The following is a 23,661-nucleotide window of genomic DNA, read 5'->3' on the forward strand; positions in this document are numbered from 1 at the left end:
TCTCTCGCATTTATTCATACATTAGAGTGAGCGTTGAGTTTTCAAACATTTGAGTGAAAAAAAAAATGCTTCTAGCAGTTCAGTGCGTTTTCTTTATCGGAAAATTCTTATCGAATTCGAGAATGCAAGAATACGTCGTTTTTCATTACCGTTTCCAAAAAAAAATTTCGGATGCATTATATCAAAGCCGGGATGAAACTTTCGTTTTTCTTTTATTTCCTTTTATCAGTGTTCCGATCTATGGATTCTATAGTATCATATCAATAAATATGACATACAGAGATATAGTTCATGCGGTTTGTTTTTACAATTTAATTTAGCTTTTTTTTGTTGTATTTTTTCATTATTTTTTTTTCTTTTGCAATTTAATTTAAATAAATAATTTAAACTTTATATTTAATCTTAAATTTCATTAAAAGACGACTAAAGGACTTTTTATCAATTTATAGATGTAATATTTCGTATAATTTAATAGTTTTCTTCGCTTATTCTTACACCTTTACTTGTTTGTAGTTTCACCATTTGATAAAACGTAATTACATATTACAACAACATAAAATTTGACTAGCTATGAAGTTTTCACATGTTTTTTCCTTCGTCAACAGCGTGTGTGTGGATGTATGAGAAAGGGAGACCGGGGAGATCCTTCTGCGTGCCCCGTGTCAATATTGTTTTTATTTTACTTTCCAGTAAACAACGCATTCTATCCCCGCTTTTTTTTTCTTTTACTAGCCGTGGCCTACTGTGCCTACCAATCGCAATTATCTTCCATCGATGGCGACTGACGCAAGATGAGTTTTTGTTTCTGTCACTGTTAAGGTAATTCTGTACATGGTGTATATTTGAACGCAAACAATGGACTATTCTACTTCATTAACTGCTTTTACTTTTATTTGTGTGGGTGTGTGAGAAACGCACTTCTCATACCGGTGCACCAAGGTTTGGGTACTGAAATGAGCCGTTGTCGGTGTGTTAAGAGATATACTATTATCATACTGTTTTTTTTTAAATCGGAAACATCTTACGCCAAATTAGTACTGAGTTTTTCGCATAACTTATGATTAGAGTGTATGTCGAGGTCATGCTGCTTATTACCACAGTAATGTTATAAAGTAACCTGAAAATCCTTCACAAATTGACACACGCTCTAACCATAAACTTCTTGAGATTTAACCCAGCTTAGACCACGTTGATTTGACATCTACACCAAGAAGATAAATCGAACTAGGCAGTAGGCGTTTACCAGGCCGCCTTAACTATACACATTATTTACCCAGCCGGGATTATTTTTCTCGAATGGGGTTATTTGTTTTGTTGCTGTTGTTATTATTGCTAGAACTAACTTAAAACGACATAATCGACTACTATTTTTACTAACATTAATAACAGTTGAAGGATAGCAGTATTGCTGGTAAGGGGATTGAAAGATACTTATCTGTTAGTGCTCTACATACAAAGGAAAAGGTGGAAGGAATGGGGGAGGGGGGAAGTTACAGCTAATTACATACGGACAGGGGCTTAGGGGGGGCGGGATCACGGGATCTAAAACATAAGGATGTTTGTAAAAATCACAGCTTTTATAATCAACACAAGGTATGTATGATGTTTGTGAATAATGAGGCGCCTCTATTTCTCGGAAAATGAGAAAACAGATTCGTTATTCTACTACGCGTAGCTACATCAAGATATGAGAGCCTCGGGTAGAGGCTTTCCAAACACATTCGAGCGACGGTGTCTTTGAAGGGAGCAGAAACAGATTGTTCTGTTCAGCTAGCTTCGTGTAATCTCAATAGTACGCAATTCGAATGCTTTTTGTTTTGCTCGAGGAAAAAATAAGGTTTTTGGTTTTTTCTTCAAGCGATATGCGATGTAAATGAATGATAATGATCTATTATTGAGCATTTGATTTTCGGGTGATTCTTTCGAAAAACAAACTACGCGGCTTGCTCGGTGCAGCAGTTGATTTGCTCAGTAGGCGTAGAAATGAGGTGAAGAAATTGACAGTGCAAATAACCGGAAGCCTCGTGCGATCGCCGTTGAATTAAATTGAATTTTTTTTCATTAGGAGAAGAAACGCAAAATACCGACTGTTGGCACTGAGATTAAATCCCTTCAAGACGTCTAGCTTTATGAAGCGATGTCATCGCAAAGTCATTGGAGCAGTCTAACACCTGGTGAATTTGATTACAGAGGATTTTTATCGCCACACAAATTCTGGTTGTTGGCAAAAAAGTTGTTTGCGCTTTATTTTTTATTACATTGAAACCCCGTAAGGTTTTCCGGTGAATGACCAACGAATGGTCACAACCGGACGGGATGAAATGAACGGTATAATAATGATAATAAAGAAACTTGAAGAAACGCGTCTAAATCACAAAACTGTTGAATGTTGATATGAAATTATTGCGGTTCTCGATTGTTATATTGACGTTTTTTCTGATCCGAAAAAACGTTTTGACCGATTTTATCGCTCTCCTCTCTGCCAGTTATATCGAATGTCACTCACTACAAAAGTATGGGAACTTTCATCTCGATCTACTGTACTGGTAAATACTGACTAAAAGTAAATTGGCAGGCCCCTTGCGTGCCGCCGGCACACGTCTCTAGTGTTGAAAATCGACAATCTTTGACAGCAAGTTTGATCAAAGTAGTCAATCTCACTCAAAGTTAATGTCAAATGGAACTCGAAAGAAAAAAAAATTGTACACAAACATCTGAAAAATCCGGAGTGGTCCGGTTCCAAGCTGGACAAATTGCTGAAGAAGTGCTCAAAACCTACAAGGAAATCCTAATGTAATCTAAGGAATCTGCAGGTCTGTGAAAAAACTGGAGCCAGCAATCGTCAGTTGCGCAACAAGGCACTGAAGTGCGTTAAAGCCGGAATGTTTATTTTTTTTAAATGGATGAAATTCGGTCGTGCTTCGCCATGCGGTCCTTTAATATTCGCATCGCATCGCTTCGCGTCGCTTGTCGCTCTCACTCTGGCTTCACCCTTAGGGTGAAGGCAGAGAGAAAGCGACAAGCGACGCGAAGCGAAGCGATGCGAAACTTGACAGATCGCACTGAGTTGCGCGGCAGAGCTCCGTCAATTCAAGTTCAGCAGAAAAATAACATGTATGTCAGAGTGAGTGCGATTCGATCGGCCAGTAGTCGCTTCGCAACGCATCGAGTTCACTCTGACATACTTGTCATTTTTCTGCTGAACTCGAGTGGACGGAGCTCTGCCGCGCGACTCCGTGCGATCTGTCAACTTTCGCTTCGCGTCGCTTGTCGCTTTCTCTCTGGCTTCGCCCTTAAGCGGCACGTGTTCTAGCGCGTGTAATTTTTCAACCGCTTCAAATAAAAAAATCATTTTGTTGGTGTCTTCTATACATATTTTAGACAAGATTCATGAAAAAAGCGATTTTTTATCTAGCACATTAGCCGACCCACTTAAGTAGCTTCCCGGTCAAAAGTTTCACATTACAACTGGACGTGGGAATGGTTCGGAAATGTTCATGTTTGCGAACAAGTTCGCGTAAAAAAATCATGACTTGGCAAGCGATTTGCTGTTACGGTCAGACAACGAAACCAATTGTCACATCTTTGACGGTTCCAAGTTTATATCGATGAATGCCTAAAAAGCGTGTATTGCCGTTCATCCGCAAGCAATGGGGGCAAGCTCATCTTTTGGGGAGATTTGGCCAACTACCACTAGTTCAAGTTGCTTCTGAAGTGGTATGCTACCAACAAGATCGATTTGACCCGGATTTGACTTTGTACCAAAATGTCACTGCATACTTTGTTTTCTCCAAAATTGATCTGGACTATCTTTTGGAAAGGACTCAACTTTCTTACCAATGTTTTTCAAATAGATTTTTTAGAAAAATGACAAAGCCTACAGAAAAAAGTGTAATACTAATAATGTTCACAAAATCAGTCAAATTTTCGAATCAAAATACTGGAAAAAAATCGCGAACGAGTCCTGCACTGAAAAAATTGATTTCAAAAATTTACATTGATTTACAACAAAACTTGGAATTTTGGATATTAATACAATTTCTCCCAAGATGGATGAATTTTAAGGTGTCAATATTTTGGAGTCGTCTCTAACTTCGTAAAGTGGTAGTGCTCAACAGTTTAAGTACCTCAAAAAAGTCCCAATGTCCCTATTTTTTTGTTTGGAAAAAAAAAATTAAGACAGGGAATCAAGGGTCATTATAAAATCTCGACTACCTTAGAATTTGAAAAAAATGACACTCTGGGGCTTAGAAAAAAATTGAGATCGAATTGATTTTCTTATGCCAAACGTGTTATCCATAGATTTTTTTTAATAACATCGACTCTGGGACTTAAATTTTTTTTCTATGCCGAGATATTAACATCAGATCTCCATGTTTCATGCAACTTAAAGACATTTGGCATCAACTTTTTTTTTTCCGATTTCAGAAATCTCAAAAAGCTTACATTAGGTATCAAAAAAAATGCTCGATTACAAAAATTTCAAGTCCCAGAATCGATTTAAAAAATTTTTGTTTGGATGACAGATTTCGACGTTTCATTCAATTTTTAGCCGTTTGGGATCCAAACTAATTTTTTCGGAATTTCGGAAATATCAACATTTTTCCAAGGGTCGATTTTTTTTTTTAATTAATTATTTAAAAAGACACTAAATTTCAACGTTCCATGCAATTCAAGGATATTTGGCATAAAAATTTTATTTTCAATTTCAGAAATTTTCAAAAATTTCCGGTCGAGATTAAAAAAAAACGTTTCCGGGTTAGCACAAAATCTCGGCGTTTCATGTAATGCTAGGACATCATCATGCATCAAAAAACAAAAATTTTCGATTACGGAAATCTCAGTCGATTTGAAAAAACAAATTAGGTGACACTAGATTTCGATGTTTCACGCAATTCTAAGACAGATTAAAAAAAATCGGATTAACAAAAAATCTCGACGTTTCTTGTAATGCTAAGACATTTGGCATCAAAAAATTTTCTATTGCAAACATTTCAAAAGTCCCAGTTGATTTCTTTAAAAAAAAAGTTTTTTGAGGACACTAGATCTCGACGTTTAATGCAATTCTAAGATATTTGGCATCAAACAAAGATTTTCGATTTTAGAAAATTCAAAAAGTCGATTTTTGTTCAAAAAATAAAAAAAATGCATAGATGATACTAGATCTTGACGTTTCTCATGCAATTCTAAGACATTTGGCATCAAAACAAATTTTTCGATTTCGGAAATTTCTAACAAAAACCGTTTCTTGTCAAAACTGATTTTTTAGGCGTCTTCGGATCCAAAGATGTGAGAAGATTCACAGAATACTCTGCCGCAGGTTGTCGGATATTTGCAAAAAAAGCGTATCAGAGTGGACGAGAAAAAAATTTAGACAATTTTTTCCTTAGAAATAAATTATTTTTTGCCAATCGACTTTAAATTTTGAAAATCGATTTTTTTCAGTGTAGGACACCGTGCACCTGGGCTGTGAGTAGGCATTCGCAAAATTCACCTGGTGATAAAAATTTTTCATACCTATCATTCACCCAGTAAAAACAATTGACGACTTATCTATTGTCTAGCTGTCTTTACCGAGCATACGTTGGAGAAGAAAATTGGTCGATCACTGGATGGACAAGAGATTGTAAATAAATGCTTGGTTGCGTTTCCAAGGACAACATTTTAAAACTGCACCTCACAGCACAGTGTCGCTGTTGATTGCCTTCATACTCCCCAAAATCCCAGGTTGGCCTAATTGGAAGAGCACAGGTTCACAATTTATAGAAGGTAGTCACTCTTTTCTGAAAGATACTTTTTTTGCTACAGCTTCCATAAATCATTTTGATCCTTTTTGGGTTGGTTGGTATGAAGGTTTACGATCCATGCAGAATGGAAATTTTTCCATTTGTTTGAAATATTCCGATTCCTCGGAATCGAAGGTACAATTGTATGACTCCAAAATGTTTTGGAATCTTCAACCAGACCTCGTGACAGTGCCAGGCTGTACAAATCAACTGATTACAACCGATCAAGGACTGTAAGTTATTTTTTCATCGCTACCCGCATACCGGCGGAGGGGTGGGGGCACAATTTACGGTTGCATCCATCCATACATACGGAGCTTCGTTATCAACTGTTCTTCGGAGAAGAATCAGACCCTACGTTTAGATTTGGTATCATTGGCATCATTCCTTTATATCATTTTTTTTCGTTTGCATTTGATTGCATTTTGTCGGTATTTAATCCTTTCATATACATTTGTGTGCTTATTTTTCTGTTGTTGTTGTTCTTTGACACACACACACACAAGCATACATAAATAAGCTACGAGCGATAATCTGAGATCTAAATAATAATTATTAAACATATTGATTGGCTTATATTTTGTTTTTGTTTTTCAATCTATACTTGCGACAACGATACAATCTTCGAGCATTGATCCGAAATGGCTTGCCTAGAAATATGATCAAAGCAGTTGTGTTGTGGTGTTTAAAACTTGGGAAGAAAACATAAAACTATTTATAGACAATTCAATAAAAAAAAGTTAACAATGATTACTATACAGATAGGAAGGAAACAGAAAAACGGACTGTTTTAAGTACGGAATCGACTTGGTTAAAATAAAATTTAGTATTTATGGTCCGTCATAGTGACCGACGACGATCCGAGTTACGTCTGAATTTATAGGCTAGGCGTTTTGTTTGGGGGAGCTCGTTATTGGTTCTGTTTCTGTTTGATATTGCTCTACAACAATAAGTTTGCGTGAAACACTGAATTCGGCCTGTCCTGAATACTACTGATAATCGTTCGAAGCTCTAAACTGTACCTATGCGGTTAATTATTTAGTTATAAATTGTGTGATTTAGATTTTTGTTTTGTTTTTTTTTTTGCCTAATTAGTTATATCTCTGTACTTGACCAAGGTGTCGATAAAGATAAAAGCGTATTTTTTTTTACTAGAAATAAAACAAAACGAACTCACTCGCAAACCGCGGATCGTTCCGGAAACGGTTCGCACTGCGATTACCTCCATCACTTTCTCAGCAGTAGGTTCTTGAGTATCGGCTACGTCTCTTCGGTTTGCAGCTGACTCACCAGAGTAGCCGCCGACAGCACAGCCGAAGTTTTGCTAGTTACCAGTGTGGAACTGTTCGTACCACCTCCTCCACCTCCACCACCACCACCACCGCCAATGCCGCCGCCGCCAGCAGTGGGCGTGACACTGGAAGCGGGAATGTTTCCTCCTGTAGTACCACCACTGGTGGCACTGTTCGTACTGTTACCATTCGGGCTGATCGGTGTCATCGGGAGTAGATTCTCCTGCCCGGCACTGGCCGCATTTACCAGTGTCAACTTTGGCGAAGTAGCCGGCGTCAGTATACCGAGATTGTCATACTTGCCATTCGGCGAACCGGCCGACGATGAGGATGAGGATGATGACGACGATGAAGAAGATGACGATGACGAGCTCGAGGACGACGAAGCTGAAAAATAAATTGTTTCATATAATAGACCTGCCATTGCAAGTATAATTGTCCCATGGGATATGGGACAATTATGCGTAGAACGGCAATAGAAGTGTGATTAAGATAGGTCGTCAAATGTTCCTATTTCATGACATTTGGTCAATAGAACGGCGTCGATTGGGTGCTTTCATCTTCTGTGTTCTGTTTGACACATTTTGTTCTCCGGTTACATTAGAACCAAACAAGGAAGGTAGAAACCGAATACGGCATCGGAAAGAAGAAGAATGAAGGTTTATTTTCGTCTAGTAGTTTTTCATCATGAAGCACTCTGCGCGAACGACAAACGAGCTCAAGAATCTGCCCGTTTCAACTGCTGGGTAATGACGACCTTATATGGATGAAACGACAAATCTTCCATTTGATGGAAAGAACGACGAGAAATTTGAAGAGCAACCGCATCTTTTTTTAACCTGAACGCGCGGGACTATTCAGGAGTTCCTCTAGTAGCTCGCACAATCCGAAGTGGACAAGCCTCTTCATATGCTGCAACTATGAGTGAGTTTGTCTCGTCGACAACATTTACCAAATCAATTGGGGTTTCAATTGTTTGTTGGTATCCGTAAAATCTAGTCGCCAAGCCCTCTTCATAGAGGTTCCAGTTTGTAGATTTGGGATTACGATATGTAATATCAAATTTAACGTTTGAATGATCAAAGAAGATGTACTTATGATCAGACAACGAAGGTTCGACACGAGCCAATTCACCAACTCATGCGCAATTCTATCAGAGCAGAGAGTTACGTCCAAAACCTTCTCTCTCCCAGATCTCGCAAAAGTTGGACGGTTTCCTGCATTGACTATGTGCAGGTTTGTACTGCTCACAAATTCCATCATATCAGAACCTCTCAAATTTATATCTGTGCTGTCCCAAATGATATGGTGAGCATTTATGTCACTGCCGATTACAAGCGGTAAATCACTTTTGCAGCAGTATGATACAACCTTTTTGAAGTCATCGCTTGCCGAAGGTTGGTTATGCCGATGGTTTCCTGTCTATGCCATGAATAGTCATACCAACTGTGACAGCACAGATATCCCGAGTTGTGTGAGTTGTGACAGCACAGATATCCCGAGTTTTCCAACGTAGAAGTTTCCCTTTTGGAAATATGGTTCTTGAACCAAAGCTATAGAAGCTTTACCTTCTTGCAGAAGTCTGGATAGATTTCTAGTTGCTGTACGTTTATGCTGGAGATTGATTTGTGCTACTTTAACCATTATCAATTAAAGTAATGAGCACTCCATCTCCAGCACTTATCGTACAACAACTAGAAGAAACCAAATATATTGTCTTATAATCGCCTATAGCGAACCATGAAAGGATTTTTTTTAATGTTTTAATCATTTAAATTCCACGAGTTGCGAAGAATAGACTTATTCCCTGTCTATACCATCAATAGTTTGACCAATTGTGACAACACAACTCGGGATTATGAGCTCAGATATGCTCGAGGTATTTCATGTTGATTAGTCATACCGTTCTTGTTGAAGGTCGCGAAGACTGCATGTAGTAACTTTCTAATGTAGAACTTCCCTTTCCACCGTGAAGTGATACCCATTATAAAGGTCACAGTGGCCCTTATTACCGGTGTCACTACACTGTGAAAACCAAGTGAAGTGACTGTGACCCTTATTGTGGGTATCATTTCACGGTGGAAATCAAGTGAAGTGAATGTAGGTCCTTATTACGGAAGTCGCTTCAGAGACAAAAGTAATTATTTGAATGAACTTGATGTCATTATGAACATTACGCCAGCAACATTTTGTTGAAAAAATTAGTTTTTTCTACCACAGTGATCACTTCACTATACGTGATACCGGTAATGGGTAAAATCAAGTGAAGTGACATGTAAGTGAAATGAATGTGAAAGTGGAAGTGAGAACGGTAATAAGGGCCAGTAACTTCACTTGGTTTTCACCGTGTAGTGACACCGGTAATAAGGCCGTATGTCAAAACTAGAGACTTTCGTATATTTCCTGATTAAATATAGCATAATACTTATCGTAGCTGTATGAGTGGATGACCTTCCAAGTGTTTTCCAGTGGTTTTGAAATTGTAACAGCCCTCAGGCAGCAATTGATGGCCGAATTCCAGATGAAAGACTTGGACATTGCGGAGCAACTCATTGAAATGTGTGTACGCAAACTGAAGGAATGGTTATGTTGGATCAAGAGAGTAGAGGTAGAGCGTTTCGGAATGATTGACTGTAACCAGACCCTGTCAGCTTGGAGCGAAATCAATCTTCAGTTCAGCAACGCCATCGCACGGTGTCACATTCAACATATCATGTCAATTGTATGGGTGCGCAGTGCTGCTATTTTGGCGCGCACGAATTTGACATTTCTCTTCCCTACTTCTGTGTTCGAGATTCGATGCGAACTCGCCTGAGGGCGCCATGCTCGCAAAAAATGTTCATTGGATTGCGAAGTACGTCCGTTAATCGACTGAGCCACAAAAGCACACTAGCAAAAAAAAAAAAAAATGTTGTTGCCAATGATTTGTTCGGGAAATGTGAGAGCTGGATATCTTGTTAATATGATGTCTTTGCTGTAACCCTGTTCCAACACCGTTCGATGATAGCCAGAAATTTTCCAAGGAAAGGTGTCCGAAGTCTACCGATGAAATCTATAAGCAGCAATCCGTCAGGGGATACTGGATAGCAACAAAACGTGTACTCCGATGTCTGACTGCTGTCCGCCAGGTGTTCTAAAAGGCAACAGTGGCTCCCTCAACAACAGAAGCCGTGTGGGACAAGAAGCTTCCTGGTGGCGTTCATTTAGAGCAGAGCTGAACGGAGCTGAAACAACGCTACCAATTTGCTGCGACAACAGATGCGCTATTTGTCTTTGGGAGAAGAAAATTTTGCTATTCGGTACGAATAAAACACAAAGATCATTTCATCTGAGAACTAATGGAAAAGAAAACTGTAAAGGTATGCTATGTTCATTCCAATTAAAAACTTGCCGATGTCTTTACGAAACCAATTCCTGTTCTAAAACTTCAGGATGCGAGTAGATCCCTAGGAATTCTTAAAAATCGTGGTTAAAAAAGGATAATGAACTTGTTACCCGTTATGTATGAAGTAAAATTAAATAAATTCCAATTTGTCATACCGTTCTAACCAGACGTCACGAAAAGCAATACAAAACAATTGGAAGCTTGGACATGGTTGCTTTGATCAAATGTAATTTGCAAGCATTATTGACGTTAGAAAGCTACCGAAGTGAAATGAGAAAAGTTCTGGAATTTTTAAGATTAATTTTCTATCTGAATCAAGCATTAATTTACAGTTTTTATCACAGACTGGTAAAACCATAATACGACCAGAAATCTCAAGCCTAACGCTTCATGCAAACACCTGAACACAAATTTGGCGTGAAGTGATCAAATTCTAAAATCTCGAACACATCAGCAAGTGTACAAGCTTTCACAGGAAAACTAGAAGCATTTTGTAGTGTATAAGGACGATCTAGTGCGGCGCTAGCAAAGTTGTGTAACGGCACCCAGCTCACGTATTATGACGACCGATTGAACTGCTTAATAGAAAATATCGACCATTTAAAATTTTGGTTGCCTTGTTTCACATCAGTGGCTGATTCTTGTAGTTTCTATTCCCAAATTGCTAAACGAAATCGAAAATTGAGCTTGTGGTGAGAAACCCATAAACTAATTCCATGTTTAGCATTACTATACCGATATAATTCCATCCGAATACCCACCAATTTGACTAGATACTGCTGCGGTGGCAACAACGGTCCCGCCAGGCACAACCGTCGCACTGCAATTGTTATTACTACTGTTGTTACTGTTGGTGGAGGAACATACGGATGCAACAAGGGACGACGACACAGAAGACGAACAGGGTGACGACGACGACGATGACAACGTTGAGGACGTAGACAGCTGCTGCTGGAGTGCGGCGGCGGCAGCAGCAGCAGCAGTAATAGCACCGACCGACGGTGCCTGCAAAGAACCAACGGCAGCATCCACCACCACCGGATTCTGATGCGTGCTCAGTTGATGGTTTTTTAGTCTTTGGGAGGTTTTGTAAGATTTTCCGCAGTGACATTTGAAGCCTTTCCGGACACGACTGAAACGAGAGATGACCAATATGTTAGGTGAATAATTAACTCGGATACCGAAAAAGTTCTACACTCACTTTCCGTCCTTTTTGTGGCCGTTCTTCGAGTGATACTTGATACCGTTAACATTCTTGTAACGCTTCTTACATCCCGGAACGGGGCATGCAAACGGTTTCTCATTGGACGAATTGAGTCCGTTCCCACCGGAAGAAGAATGTCGCCTGTGAAACAACAAAATCAAAATCTTGCTCGACACCTAAAAGAGCGCCAATGCCTCACCTGCTTCCATAACGCATTATGAACTCCGAACTGAACTCCTCCGTCGTCCATGAATCGTTACTGTCCTCCGACTCGGAAACCATCATATCATCATCATCCATTTCACTGCCTGTAATACAACAAAACAGCCCTCATCCAGATATGTTGGCTACGAAAAAGAACTATGCAGACGAATTTACCGGTAGGAGTCGTACTCCGATTCGACGACGACATGCTGTAGCTGTGATGTTTGATGGCAATCTTTCGCTTCATGTCGGTTCCGGACGGAGCCAGTTTACCATCTCCAGCTGTGCTACCTTTACCACCGGAACCGCTCCCGGCACCGCTGATAAGTTGATACTGTCCGGTAGATCGGGAGATGTGTTCGGACGATGAGTTCGTACTGCCCGGTGTCCCGGGTGGTGTGCTCTGATAACCGGTACCGCCATCGCCCGTGCCTCCCCCGGAAGTGATTCCTTTCAAGGTGCCCCCACCGGCTGCACCCCCGGTGGTACCGTTCAGGAGCGCATTCTCCCTCCGCGATGGATCGGTTATGAAGCGGAGCACGTAGCTCAACGGAAGACAAGTGGATTGTGATTTTTCCTTCTGGCCGAGGTTCTGGGAGTCGTAATCTGTGGGATACGAGTTTTTTTTATTAGAATGGCATTAGTAGCATTGAAAGTAAGGTTGATGGTTGTGAGTTTTTCTAAGACATTTTTCTAAGACAATATAAGATAACCGCATAACTTTGAAAACTCGTTTAAAAAAGTCGCTTAACTTTAGAAATCAGAGTAAAATAAAACCACAAAACTAAAGAAAAAATTGTTTGACATCAAATGTTTTAGAAATGTCGTTTCACGTCGAGATCTGGTGTAATCTCAAAAAAAAAAAGTTTTTTAAATCAGAAATTTTGTCAGAGTTGACTTAAAAAAATCGGAAACCAGATATCGACGTTCTATGCCTTTCTAATACAAAACAAGAAAACTGGATAACCTTGAAAATTCGTGTAAAAAACCGCGTAACTTCGAAAAAAAAACAAAAAAAAAGTGTTCAGAAGCTTTACACCAATTTATTTAAAAAAAATCGTAACCATAATGGAGGACGAAACAGCTCCAGCACGAAGACTCAAAACTGCGAAACGAAAGAACTCCACTGCCGAGCATTTCCAGACAAAGAAGCTACCGCAATTCCCGAAGAAGTATTTGATTTGGCAGGCCATATGTAATTGTGGTTGAAAAACCGAAGTTTCGATTCTATCCGCACTATTAAAAAGAATTTGTACGAGAAATAATGTCTGCTGAAGCGGTTAATATAACTTCGATTCATATTAAATAATGAAATGATCAGAGGCTCCGCTCCGGCTAGTTCTCAAAATTTTTCATAGTCGTTTTTTTATATACAGCATATCTCAACGTTTCATACATTTCTGAAACATTTGGAATTAAGGTCTGAGGACAGAGGGTCGCGTGTTGAGTTTTAAATCGACCACGTAGCTCGCTCAACTCCCTTTGCGCATCGTATTTCTCTTGTACTCTCTCGTATATAAGCAAACTGTACCGGGTCGCCAGCATACATTTTATTATTTTGATGAGAAGTTTTATCACATAAATCTATCGTATGGGTTGGACATTACATGAATTCCAATGAACAATGAAAAAATATTCAACTTTCACAAAGATTGAATCCGAAACAAAAAATGTGTTTATATACAATGAAACGTCAATTTTTTTCTCTTTCCTTTTTAGAATGCTATCAGGAAACCAACGCGAAAAAAATGGCGGATGCATTGAAACTGACTTTGTTTCACAGAAAAATACAAAACTTTATTTTTATCGCGGTAACATATATGTTTTTATGTACTAATCGCATCTAAACTAAACTATCTAGACTTTGCCACGGTAGATTTATGATACAAGCCTTCAAAGCCGAGATATTCGATGAACAAGTAGAGGTATGCATTTCCAAGCGTTCCAATTTTCAGCAGTTCTTCAGTCAGAAAAAAATACAACACGTTATCGGAATGAATTCAATGAATCATTCTGAAAATGAATCATCAATGAATCATTCTGAAAATTTCACAGAATATTCTCAACTAAATTATATTCTGCACCGTTTCTAAGAAAATATAATTTGAAACGGGAAACTAGCAAAAAACCTACCACTTTACGGTACTGTCCTCAGCCCTTAAAAAAATTTTGGATTTCGGAAATCTCACAATTTTTTTATCAAAGTAGGTTAAAAACAAAAATTTCTGAGGTTACACCAGATATGGACGTTTAATGCATTTCTAAGATATTTGACATCGAATAAAAATTTCTTTAGTTTTGCGGCTTTTTATGTGGATTTCCGAATCTACGCGAATTTCCGAAGTTACGTTACGTTTTTTTTTTGCGCGGTGATTTTTACTCGGTACGTATCCTCCGTGTAAAAAAAAGACCTCAGTGTAATTCAACTGCAATTCGATTCGGAAACATTTAACTCATCAAAAGTCTTATTAATATTTCAACAGTACACCATTGAAAAAAGGGTTTAAATTGATCTATGTTTTCACGAACCAACCACGGTATGCCATAATGATGTCATACTCTTGAATCTTTTAACATGGCCGACGGTTTTGATCGTTGCTTCACACCTCGCATTTCATTCAGTAGCATTAGTTCGGCTTCGATCGGTATAGTAAAGCTTCACGTCATGCATGAAAAAGAAGGGGGAGTAATAGAACCGAATTGTGGAATTTATTCGATATTTACAACTGTTGAGTACCTTTTGACATTTCTTATTTATCTACACCATAAACTAAATTCTGGACCAGGATTCAGGAACTGGAACTGAATTCCAGAACTAACCAAGGACAAATTTAGTTACAAAATTCAGGTTCGGAATACAAATCAAAAATTCAATTCAAGAAATTAGTTTTAGAATTCTGGAACTAAACTCAGTTTCAGAAAGCAGATTCTGAGTTCAGTTTAGGAACTGAATTTTGAAGTTGAATTCCGAACATGAATAAAGAAACTGAATTTAGTTTAAAAAATTCTAGTTCCAGAATCCAAGTTTCGAATTTAGTTCCAGCATGCATCATGTCTGAATTCTGAACTTGAATTCTTGAAATTATTATTTGAATGACTAAATTGGCCGTCTCGAACAACGTGCACAAATGTGTCTTCCTTATATTAGTCAATTAAAAACCCTCATGGTTTATAACCATACACAGTTAGCGCCTGTTTTACTAGCGAAAAAAAAAGTGTCGTAAGCCCACTGCGCTCAATCACTGGATATAATCCGCTTTGCATGATACGTTTCGTGTGATGATTCGTTCAATTTTGAGTTATTTGTGATTATCTCAACGATCACGAACTATCACACAAAACGGAATTTACTCAGTCAACGCCTGGCTGTGAGCGAGGCAGGTAGTTTGATTAGCGGGAGGATGATGACACAACTGTAAGTTACATCCATTCGCTCGTTGGATAGTCGCTTTTGCACTGTGTGCGCTGTGTGGTTGCCATTTTTTGTCTACTGCACACCGCGTTGACTTGAGTGTATTGAGTACCCATTAGCTGTTGATTTTGATTCTCCAGTAACAAGCCGGTCAATTTAGAACTAAAGGCGATGGATTTTTCGGACTTGATTAAAAACTATTACTTCAATATTGTACGCTTAAAAATGGAGTGATTTGTCGACGGGGTCGTATGCATACTGGAATCATAGATACTTTTGGCGTGAATCAGTCTTACTTTACTATGGAGTGTCTTTTAAAAATTTACCCTCTGAGAGAGTGATAAGGCTTTGATCGTGAATATCTCTTGTTGTATCTAATGTATCCACATATTTTTTGCTTCATACCATCGGAAATATGATCAGCAATGTCTGAAAATTTTCTCAACAGTATTATATAACCACAAATAAGTCATGTTTGTTAAAATGTTTAGTGCAAACGAGCATCAAAAAGGAAAATTCATGACACCTGTGTTTGCCTCTTTCTGTCATAAGAACGAGCCAATCACAGTATGCCGTAATAATGTCATCATTTTGATTAATTCAACACGGTCGATAGTTTTGATCGTAGCTTAACAGCTCGTACCTCATTCAGTAGCAGTTCACAGTTCGGTCGGTATAGGGGAGTCTATGCGTCATGTATGAAAAAATACCGCACAATCCAAACATTCGCATATAACGGAATTTAAGGCCTGCTGATGATGCAGGCAGCTCGTCTAGCTGATGAGTTCAGATATCAAATACAAATAAATTTTCTAGCTGAGTTGATGCTAGGCCATGAAACAGACTGAATGTTTTTTTTACGTGCTCTGTAATTTTCCTTCGAAAAGATCAGTTCGTACGGCTTCTGCGGTGGTGTGATCGAGTATTATTTGATTTCGTTTGTCGCACACTGTTTTTATTTGTGAACACCGGTTCACTACACATGTTATTTCCCCGGTAGATGGTAGTTCAATCTATAATTTTCGGTCAATGGATTCAAGTCATAATTTAGTGATTATCAGCGATACCAATTCTACAGATTTTTTCACACGGATTCTTCGAATCTCTTTGACAAATTTTATTTCCTTATTTGGCTCTGGCTTTAATTTCTAAAAGTCGTAAGCTATTTAAGAAATCACCTTTAGACATGTTTATATTTAAAAGAATATATTTTTTTAATGATTTGCGGAAGAATATCAGCAGGTAATTGAACTTCAAGTAAATTGTTTTGAAAAACGTTTATTAAAAGACCTTCAAGAGTTATGATTCGTACCACAACTTTGGATTTTATGTAGAATTGATGAATCTACGCAAATTTCTATAGATCTGTCATCGCTGCTGATCAGAGGAGAGAAACTGACTACTAGATCAGGAAAAAAAAAACATGCTTCGAAAACATCGTTCGTGGCCAATAATACATTGTTGTTGAAATTGGAACAACAAGCATAACTATCAAAGCTTACTACGATAAAACGGGTTGTCCACGCGTAAAAAACATTCATTCCTGGGAATTTAATGCGTGCTGAGTCGTTATAATTAACATAGAATTATAATTAAAAAATCGAACGATTAATGTTTATTGGTAACTAGAACGAACCAAAAAAGAACCATTCGAAATATCTGACTCTGTAGCTATTTAGTACTCTAAATGCATAACAACTACAACAAATGCTCTCTGTACATGGGCTGAGATTATACACGAAATTATACTCGCAAGCCTTGGCCTGCGTTTGGACACACGCCAATAATATGTTAGCTTGAGGGTACAAGCAACCGCGCGGGGACGGTTGAAACGATATCCGAATTAGAATCGGGGTAGGCAGCAGGTACATCATGGTATCTGCATCAGTTATCTCATTCCTCTTTCCCCTGGTAGTTTGTGTACTCTAGTGCTTTCCGATGTTTCGCTGGTGCGCTGCGCGTCTACCAAAACCGCTCCACCACCCACAGCAAACGAACACCCACTCAGCAAATACGTCATAGCAATAGTTACAAACACAGCTACGTCGGAGAAATAACACATGCACACAAGCACAGCATTTCGCCCTTTCTCTCAACTCTCAAGTTCCAGCCGATTAGTCATACACCGAGTCACTCCTCTCTATTTACATCGCTACAGTAATGCGCAGCAATGTTACTGGATTGGATATCGTTATCAATTATCATCTCGTTTCGCTTAGCAATTAAGACTCTTATCACTTTATAATAAAATTATCTATCGAATCTTTTTGCCACCAATTGGAACTGTAGACATTTCCTAAGCGAGCTCATTTTTTAGTCAACATCGGCAACGTTGCCAGTGGTTCGATATGCAATGAGATCATACGCCGCTGTCGCGACTTAACCAGTAAACCCAACCGCTATCGCTCATCTTCTGTACATATTTATATTTCCACTTGTCACTGTGTTTATGGTGTTAACATTTGCCAAGAACACAGAATCAACACACCTTGCAACTCGCGTCCCAACACAAACAAACCATGCAGTCACATGCACCGGTTGGTGTCTCGGCTAATCCGGGCGAAGAGTTTGAGTGTCGGTTTTGGCTGGCATAGCCGCGTATGCGCGTACTACGTGGGGGAAGAGAACACACACTCATTCTCGCGTATATTTGTTAATAAATGGCCAACACTAATTAGAGTACGGGGCATCCCTAAAAGGCCCCAAAATTATCCGCTTGGAGGCCATTACCCATTCCATTTCAATATACCCTCGGTACTTACCAATATGTGTATCCTCGATGTGCTGTATTAGATCACTCAAGCTCGGAAAAGTAATGCCACAACCATTAAACTTGCATATGTTAATTAAAAACACAGCCATATTACAACTTCTCTCCTCTCTATACTGTCTCTTTCGCCCGTTCGCTAGATGGACGGTATTCGCTTGCTCACTCACTCCGCTGACGAGTCTCCCTGTCACTACTCACTGCCACAGAGCCAGTGGACTGCTGCCAATGGCCAAAAACTTGCAGCTCTCTGCTAGGCCTACTGCACGATACTAGACCAGCCTGCTCTACTGCCACTGACCGAGCTGAGAGCAATGCAGCAGCAACGGGTCCCGCGCATGAGTGTGGGTGTGTGTGGCGAAATCAAAGATGGATGACTGCGGCCGTAGCAGCACTGGTACACCAATACCACAGCTTACTGGCGCGAGTGTCCCGTTCGATCGCGCAATCCTATGCTTTTCTAGAATACGTGTAAACTCTACACCATCAGCCAGAACACCAGACACCAATCAGCTTACGGGTGTGGATGAGACGGACGGAGGTTCGGAATATTTTGTATTTTTATTTACACTTGCCCGACGGCCCGATGTGAGTGCTCGTTTGAGTGTTTGTTGCTATAGTGACGTACGGGGCAGCGGAAACTGAAACACGAAAAGGAAGAAATTCGAATAACTGATGGAAGATTATGCTTTAGAAAACAATATTTAAACGGGTAAGACTACCACAGACTAACAGACAGGACACTCAAATTAGATTCTTCAATCATTTTAACGGTCATTTCGAATATTCCTTTATTTGGGACAGTACTCACATGTGTCATGATGGCGCCACGCTACCCTATCAAAAACATCCTGTCTGTCATCCAGACTGTGTTTATTTTTTCATTTATCAACAGAGTTGCCATTCATACAGAATTATTTGTAATGTATTGATTTGTATACGTCCATGCGAATTTCATGCAGGATACAGATTTAATACATATTGCCAAAACTATATACATAATTGTGCTACTTCTCATCCTCCAACGCAATACAAAATTGAACCCGTTTTGTTACAATATTTACTTGCTTCTGGTCTGCCGCCTCTTAATTTCGGGTGAAAACTACCAACACAATAAAAAATAGTCTAGATGAACAACGTTGAGTCAAATAAATGGTTACCTTCCAACATCGTGAAAAAGTTAAATATATTATCAACGTAATCCAATAATTTATTGTGACGATTCATTTTCAAATATTTTGATGAAATCAGGCATCCCTGCAAGCAGCTGATCGGTGTTGACGAACGAGGGGAAATCAACTAGTAAAAAAACTTTTACATAACACAAGGGGTGTACAGATAGTAAATAGTTCGCGCAGTACAATATAGATGGAACTAGTGCATCACGAAAAAATATTTTTATAAGAATTTACTCATACTGTCATGTCTGTTAGTCTGTGAGACTACCGCAATATAAATTTATAAGTTCATTTTACAATCTTTTGAGGCATTTCTTTAATTTCGATTTAAATTAAAGAAATGCCTCAAAAGATTGTAAAGTGAACTGATAAATTTATATTGCGGTGGTCAATACGGTAGAAATACAATATTATTTTTTAAAGAATAGATTTGAACTTTTCAGTAGTCTGAAATTTAAACTTTTCTGACCACCGTTGATTAATACTGTTTTTTTTAACATCGTAGATTATAACTGTTTTTCGATACGAGATATAAGCAAAATATCAATCATTTCAATTTTTAGGACACACTTTTTCCGGTGACCGGTTTGCCATACCATTCTTCAAAAAAAAAAAAAAAAAAAAATATATATATATATATATATATATATATATATATATATATATATATATATATATATATATATATATATATATATATATATATATATATATATATATATATATATATACTCGAATGAAACTTTCACAGATCGCAAATAATACAACAAAACTTAAACATGCTGTATAAAAATGACGAAAAATCTGTGAGTTTTCTTCCAATATGTTTATATGTCCGGGTTTGGGTGCCGTCTCCGCGGTAAAATTTCGCAGATTTTCTTTTAATAGTTGTATACGTCTGAATTTTTCTAATATTTTTTTCCGTTTGACATTGATAAAAAAGTTAAATAAGCTCAATACGACTCTAGGTCTTAACAAGACTAAAAATCTTATCGTTATCTGTTAAAATTTGTTGCTACGTGCTGTACAAATAAGTTGATCTACTCTGAACTTGTTTTTTATATTTATCACGCAAAAAAAAAAAACAAATCCGGACCTGAATTCTAAATTTCAATTTTGATGCTAGATTCTTGAACTGCAACTGAGTTCCAGAACTGAATTCATGATTTGGATTGTTGAAATAATCACTAAATCTGTATTCTGGAACTGAATTCGAGATCAGGATTTTGGTTCAGAATTGAATTCTGAACCGGAATCCTAGCACTGAGCTATGTACCTGAATTCTGGTCTGCAGTTGAATTTTAATTGCAATATCCCGGTCCAGGATTTAGTGCAATTCGAATCTAGAATTCAGCTGCAAAGCTGAGAATTCAGATCCGAAATTCAGTTTAAAAAACTTGAGAATCAAGTTTTTGAATCCAGTTACACTTCTATAATTTTGGTACTGAATTTTGAAGCCAAATTCTAGACCTGTGTTCTGGAACTGAATTCTGAGCCTGGATTCTGGAATGCATTTTATAACTGAATTCATGAAATACAACCGAAATTTCGGATCTGAATTTCGGCCTTGGATTTCGGCCTGAAGTTCCAGAGCTTCTGATTCAGAACTTAATTCCAGAATTCTATGTCTGAATTCTGGAAATGAATTCCGGACAGTGATTTTAATACTGAATTCTGGTCTGAGTTTCAATTGAAGTGCCAGAATTTAGATTCAAAGTCCAGAATTCATTTAAATTGAAATTTAATTTCAAAATCTAGCTTTAGAATCAAGATCCCGATCTCAGTTGCACATTTTTGTTCGGCTTAGAATCATGTTCTGAAATTCGGTTTCAGTTCCATAATTCTGGAACTTGATTCTGACCTTGGTTTCTAGAATTGATTCCTGGACTCGGGAACAGGATTTTAGATCTGTAAATAATAATCGAAAATGTTGATGCAACGTAAACGTTATTGGAGAGGCCAAACTTATGCTCTTCGTGTAAATGTTTGAAGACTGTTTTGCGGCTAAATCAATATTTTTAATTTTTTTATCAAGCTTGACTTGTATCAGTAATCGTCTGAGAGCGTTACTACAAAATTCTTATTTGGGTGTTTCTTACGTTTCGAACCTGCATTGGATTAAAATGCTCTGGACCCTTATTTAGCCGAATATTGTAAGAGACTAGCACAGTGACCCTACTGTTGATTATATTTAAAACTTCGAATACTTCTTCTGTTTCGCTTTAAGTTTCAATTAGCAATCTGAGTGATGTTTTCCAGTATAGTATCTTAAATTTATAGAAGGTGAAATAAGACACATACTAAGATTTGATTTCACTGTTTGGTATAATTTTTAAAGATACATAAATTGCATGAATTGATTATGCAAATTTTACCACAAGTTTTATTACAAAATTTTGTGAACAAATATACAATTAATACGGTAAATTTAAATAATCGTTGAGTACAAACCATCGACCTATTAAAATTAACTTTCAATTACCGAAATTATCGGTAAATATGACAATCAAAAAAACTGTCGGTCTTTTAAAACTTCAGTAATTATTATTTTATTTTCTAAAAATTCCAATACGTCCATAGAATCGAAAAAAGTAGAAAAAAAGGATAGAAAAATCTCTTAAGAGGGTCATTGAAAAGATTGAGGTTTCAAGTGCACATACTTAAATTGTATAAGCAGAGTTATGTAGCCTTATTGCTCGAGAGCTATCTCTAGCGGACCGGTAAACCGGGAGATGACATCGCATTTCGAAGAATTATTTCAATTTGTTACGTATTAAACGTGGGTCTTTAAATGGAACAATGAAACCGTATCCAATGAAATTTTGCGTAGTTCTGTGATAACTGAAAATTTTTCTGAAATGATTATTTTTAAGAAAGCAAAAAAAACATTGAGTCATCCGGTAGTTGTTTATGAAACTGTTTGACAAATGTTGGACAGTTCTACAAAATTTGTATCGCCGAATTCTCAGTCATCAGTTCAATTACCGAGCTGGTGAAAATTCGGTAAAAAACACCAAATTCTACAAAACATTTAAAGTGTGCACTGTTAGCTACTCCAGGTTTTTACAATTAAAATTCGAATCAAATGTAACTGAAAACACACAGCTGGAAATATTTTCATAAATATTACTAATCATAACAAAAATGAGTGTTCCAAGCCTGACCACTTAACGTTTTTTTTTTTTTTTTAATTTTTTGCTCTCAATTTAAACAAAATTTTTAGTTTGAAAGCCTTATAAAGTCTACATTTCAAATATGTTATAATCTGCATTCGATACACATCTTAAGCAAAATTCCAATTATTTCCAATGCAACATAAAAAAATATGGAAAACAACAAGACAATTTCTTTCAGTGCTTCACTGCTCTTTGACTTACATCTGTATCCATTATTGCTGGGTGCATTTGCGTTATGCAATCCGATTGCACATCAGATGCGCTCTCCGCGTTTCGCCGTGGTGACAGATGTGTAGAGTTCCCGTTTTCGGTGAGTATCCCAATGTTTACCTTTGCTGCCTTGGCACTCACCGGAACTCGAATCGCACCACCAGCTGCAATGTATTTGCGTGTATGTGCGCGAGAATGCGTGCGTTCCGCTCTATGATTAGGTAATATTTATGTTGAGCGACGAAGCTGGGTTATTGCGTTCAGGGGATTGATTTTGTACCTACGAGATACTGCATTCACCGCGCACTAAATCGACTAATGCATCCGCTGAACGTTTTCCATCTGACAGCTTACTACTGGTGCAGTCGTCAATGACGGACGGTACAGCCACAGTTTGCGATTGCCAGTGCTCCCTACTTTGGCCTTTCAGAATCGTTTGATTCGGTCACTAATCTCTTGATTTGAACTGGGTTCCGTACGAATCTACTGTATTGATGATAACTATCGGGTTCACGAAATGCTAAATTGATATTTTTTTACTGGAACAAACTGGAATAGTTCTCTAGCTAGTTGCAATTGTGCAATCCAAGAAAGAATCCGCTGTTCCAATGTAGCTTTCGAAACAAACGCACTTCGTTCGTGGCACAGGCTGGGTTCCTATCATGGCCGCCCTAAAACAACTCAATTTTATCACATGATGACAGCCATCACTCCAAATCGAAACAGTGATTCGTGATTCTATTGCAACACTAATTCACACAGTCAAAAAACAAACATCGGTTTTAAGGTAGAGTCTACTAGCCTAGCTCTGCTAGCGGGACTTATTGTTAGTTCAACGCAGAACAGTAATCGATTAAGTCTTTCCCCCGACAGTATAAATATCACGAATCACACTCACACACCGTGAACGCGTTCGCGGAGGAAAACAAGACGACTAGCGAAACTGTCCGTGGCCACTATGCTCATCGATCGTTCAAGCGCACTGCCGATATTAGAGAAGCGACCCAGTTGGTTCGGATTCGCTGTTTGTGCGTGGGTGGGTGGGTG

At 38.2% G+C, this 23,661-nt stretch overlaps 1 protein-coding gene across 2 annotated transcripts; it reads right to left on the reverse strand.

Annotated features, from left to right (window-relative positions):
- Nucleotides 1-193: 193 nt before the first annotated feature.
- LOC131426584 (uncharacterized protein DDB_G0271670) lies at nucleotides 194-23,614 on the reverse strand. 2 transcript variants are annotated; one of them, XM_058589441.1, is made up of 8 exons: nucleotides 22,895-23,614; nucleotides 22,606-22,825; nucleotides 18,046-18,691; nucleotides 12,046-12,477; nucleotides 11,867-11,975; nucleotides 11,665-11,808; nucleotides 11,225-11,595; nucleotides 194-7,465 (listed from the first exon to the last, which is right to left on the reverse strand). In XM_058589441.1, the coding sequence occupies exons 3-8, from the start codon at nucleotides 18,143-18,145 to the stop codon at nucleotides 7,047-7,049; spliced, it is 1,575 nt and encodes a 524-aa protein (XP_058445424.1). In that variant the 5' UTR covers nucleotides 18,146-18,691; nucleotides 22,606-22,825; nucleotides 22,895-23,614; the 3' UTR covers nucleotides 194-7,046. The 2 variants fall into 2 exon arrangements, with proteins under 2 accessions (XP_058445424.1, XP_058445423.1); XM_058589440.1 differs by having other exon boundaries at nucleotides 22,606-23,614.
- Between the last annotated feature and the right edge of the window lie 47 nt (nucleotides 23,615-23,661).

Source organism: Malaya genurostris, chromosome 1 (genome assembly GCF_030247185.1).
Source record: "Malaya genurostris strain Urasoe2022 chromosome 1, Malgen_1.1, whole genome shotgun sequence".
NCBI classification, from domain to species: Eukaryota; Metazoa; Arthropoda; class Insecta; order Diptera; family Culicidae; genus Malaya; species Malaya genurostris.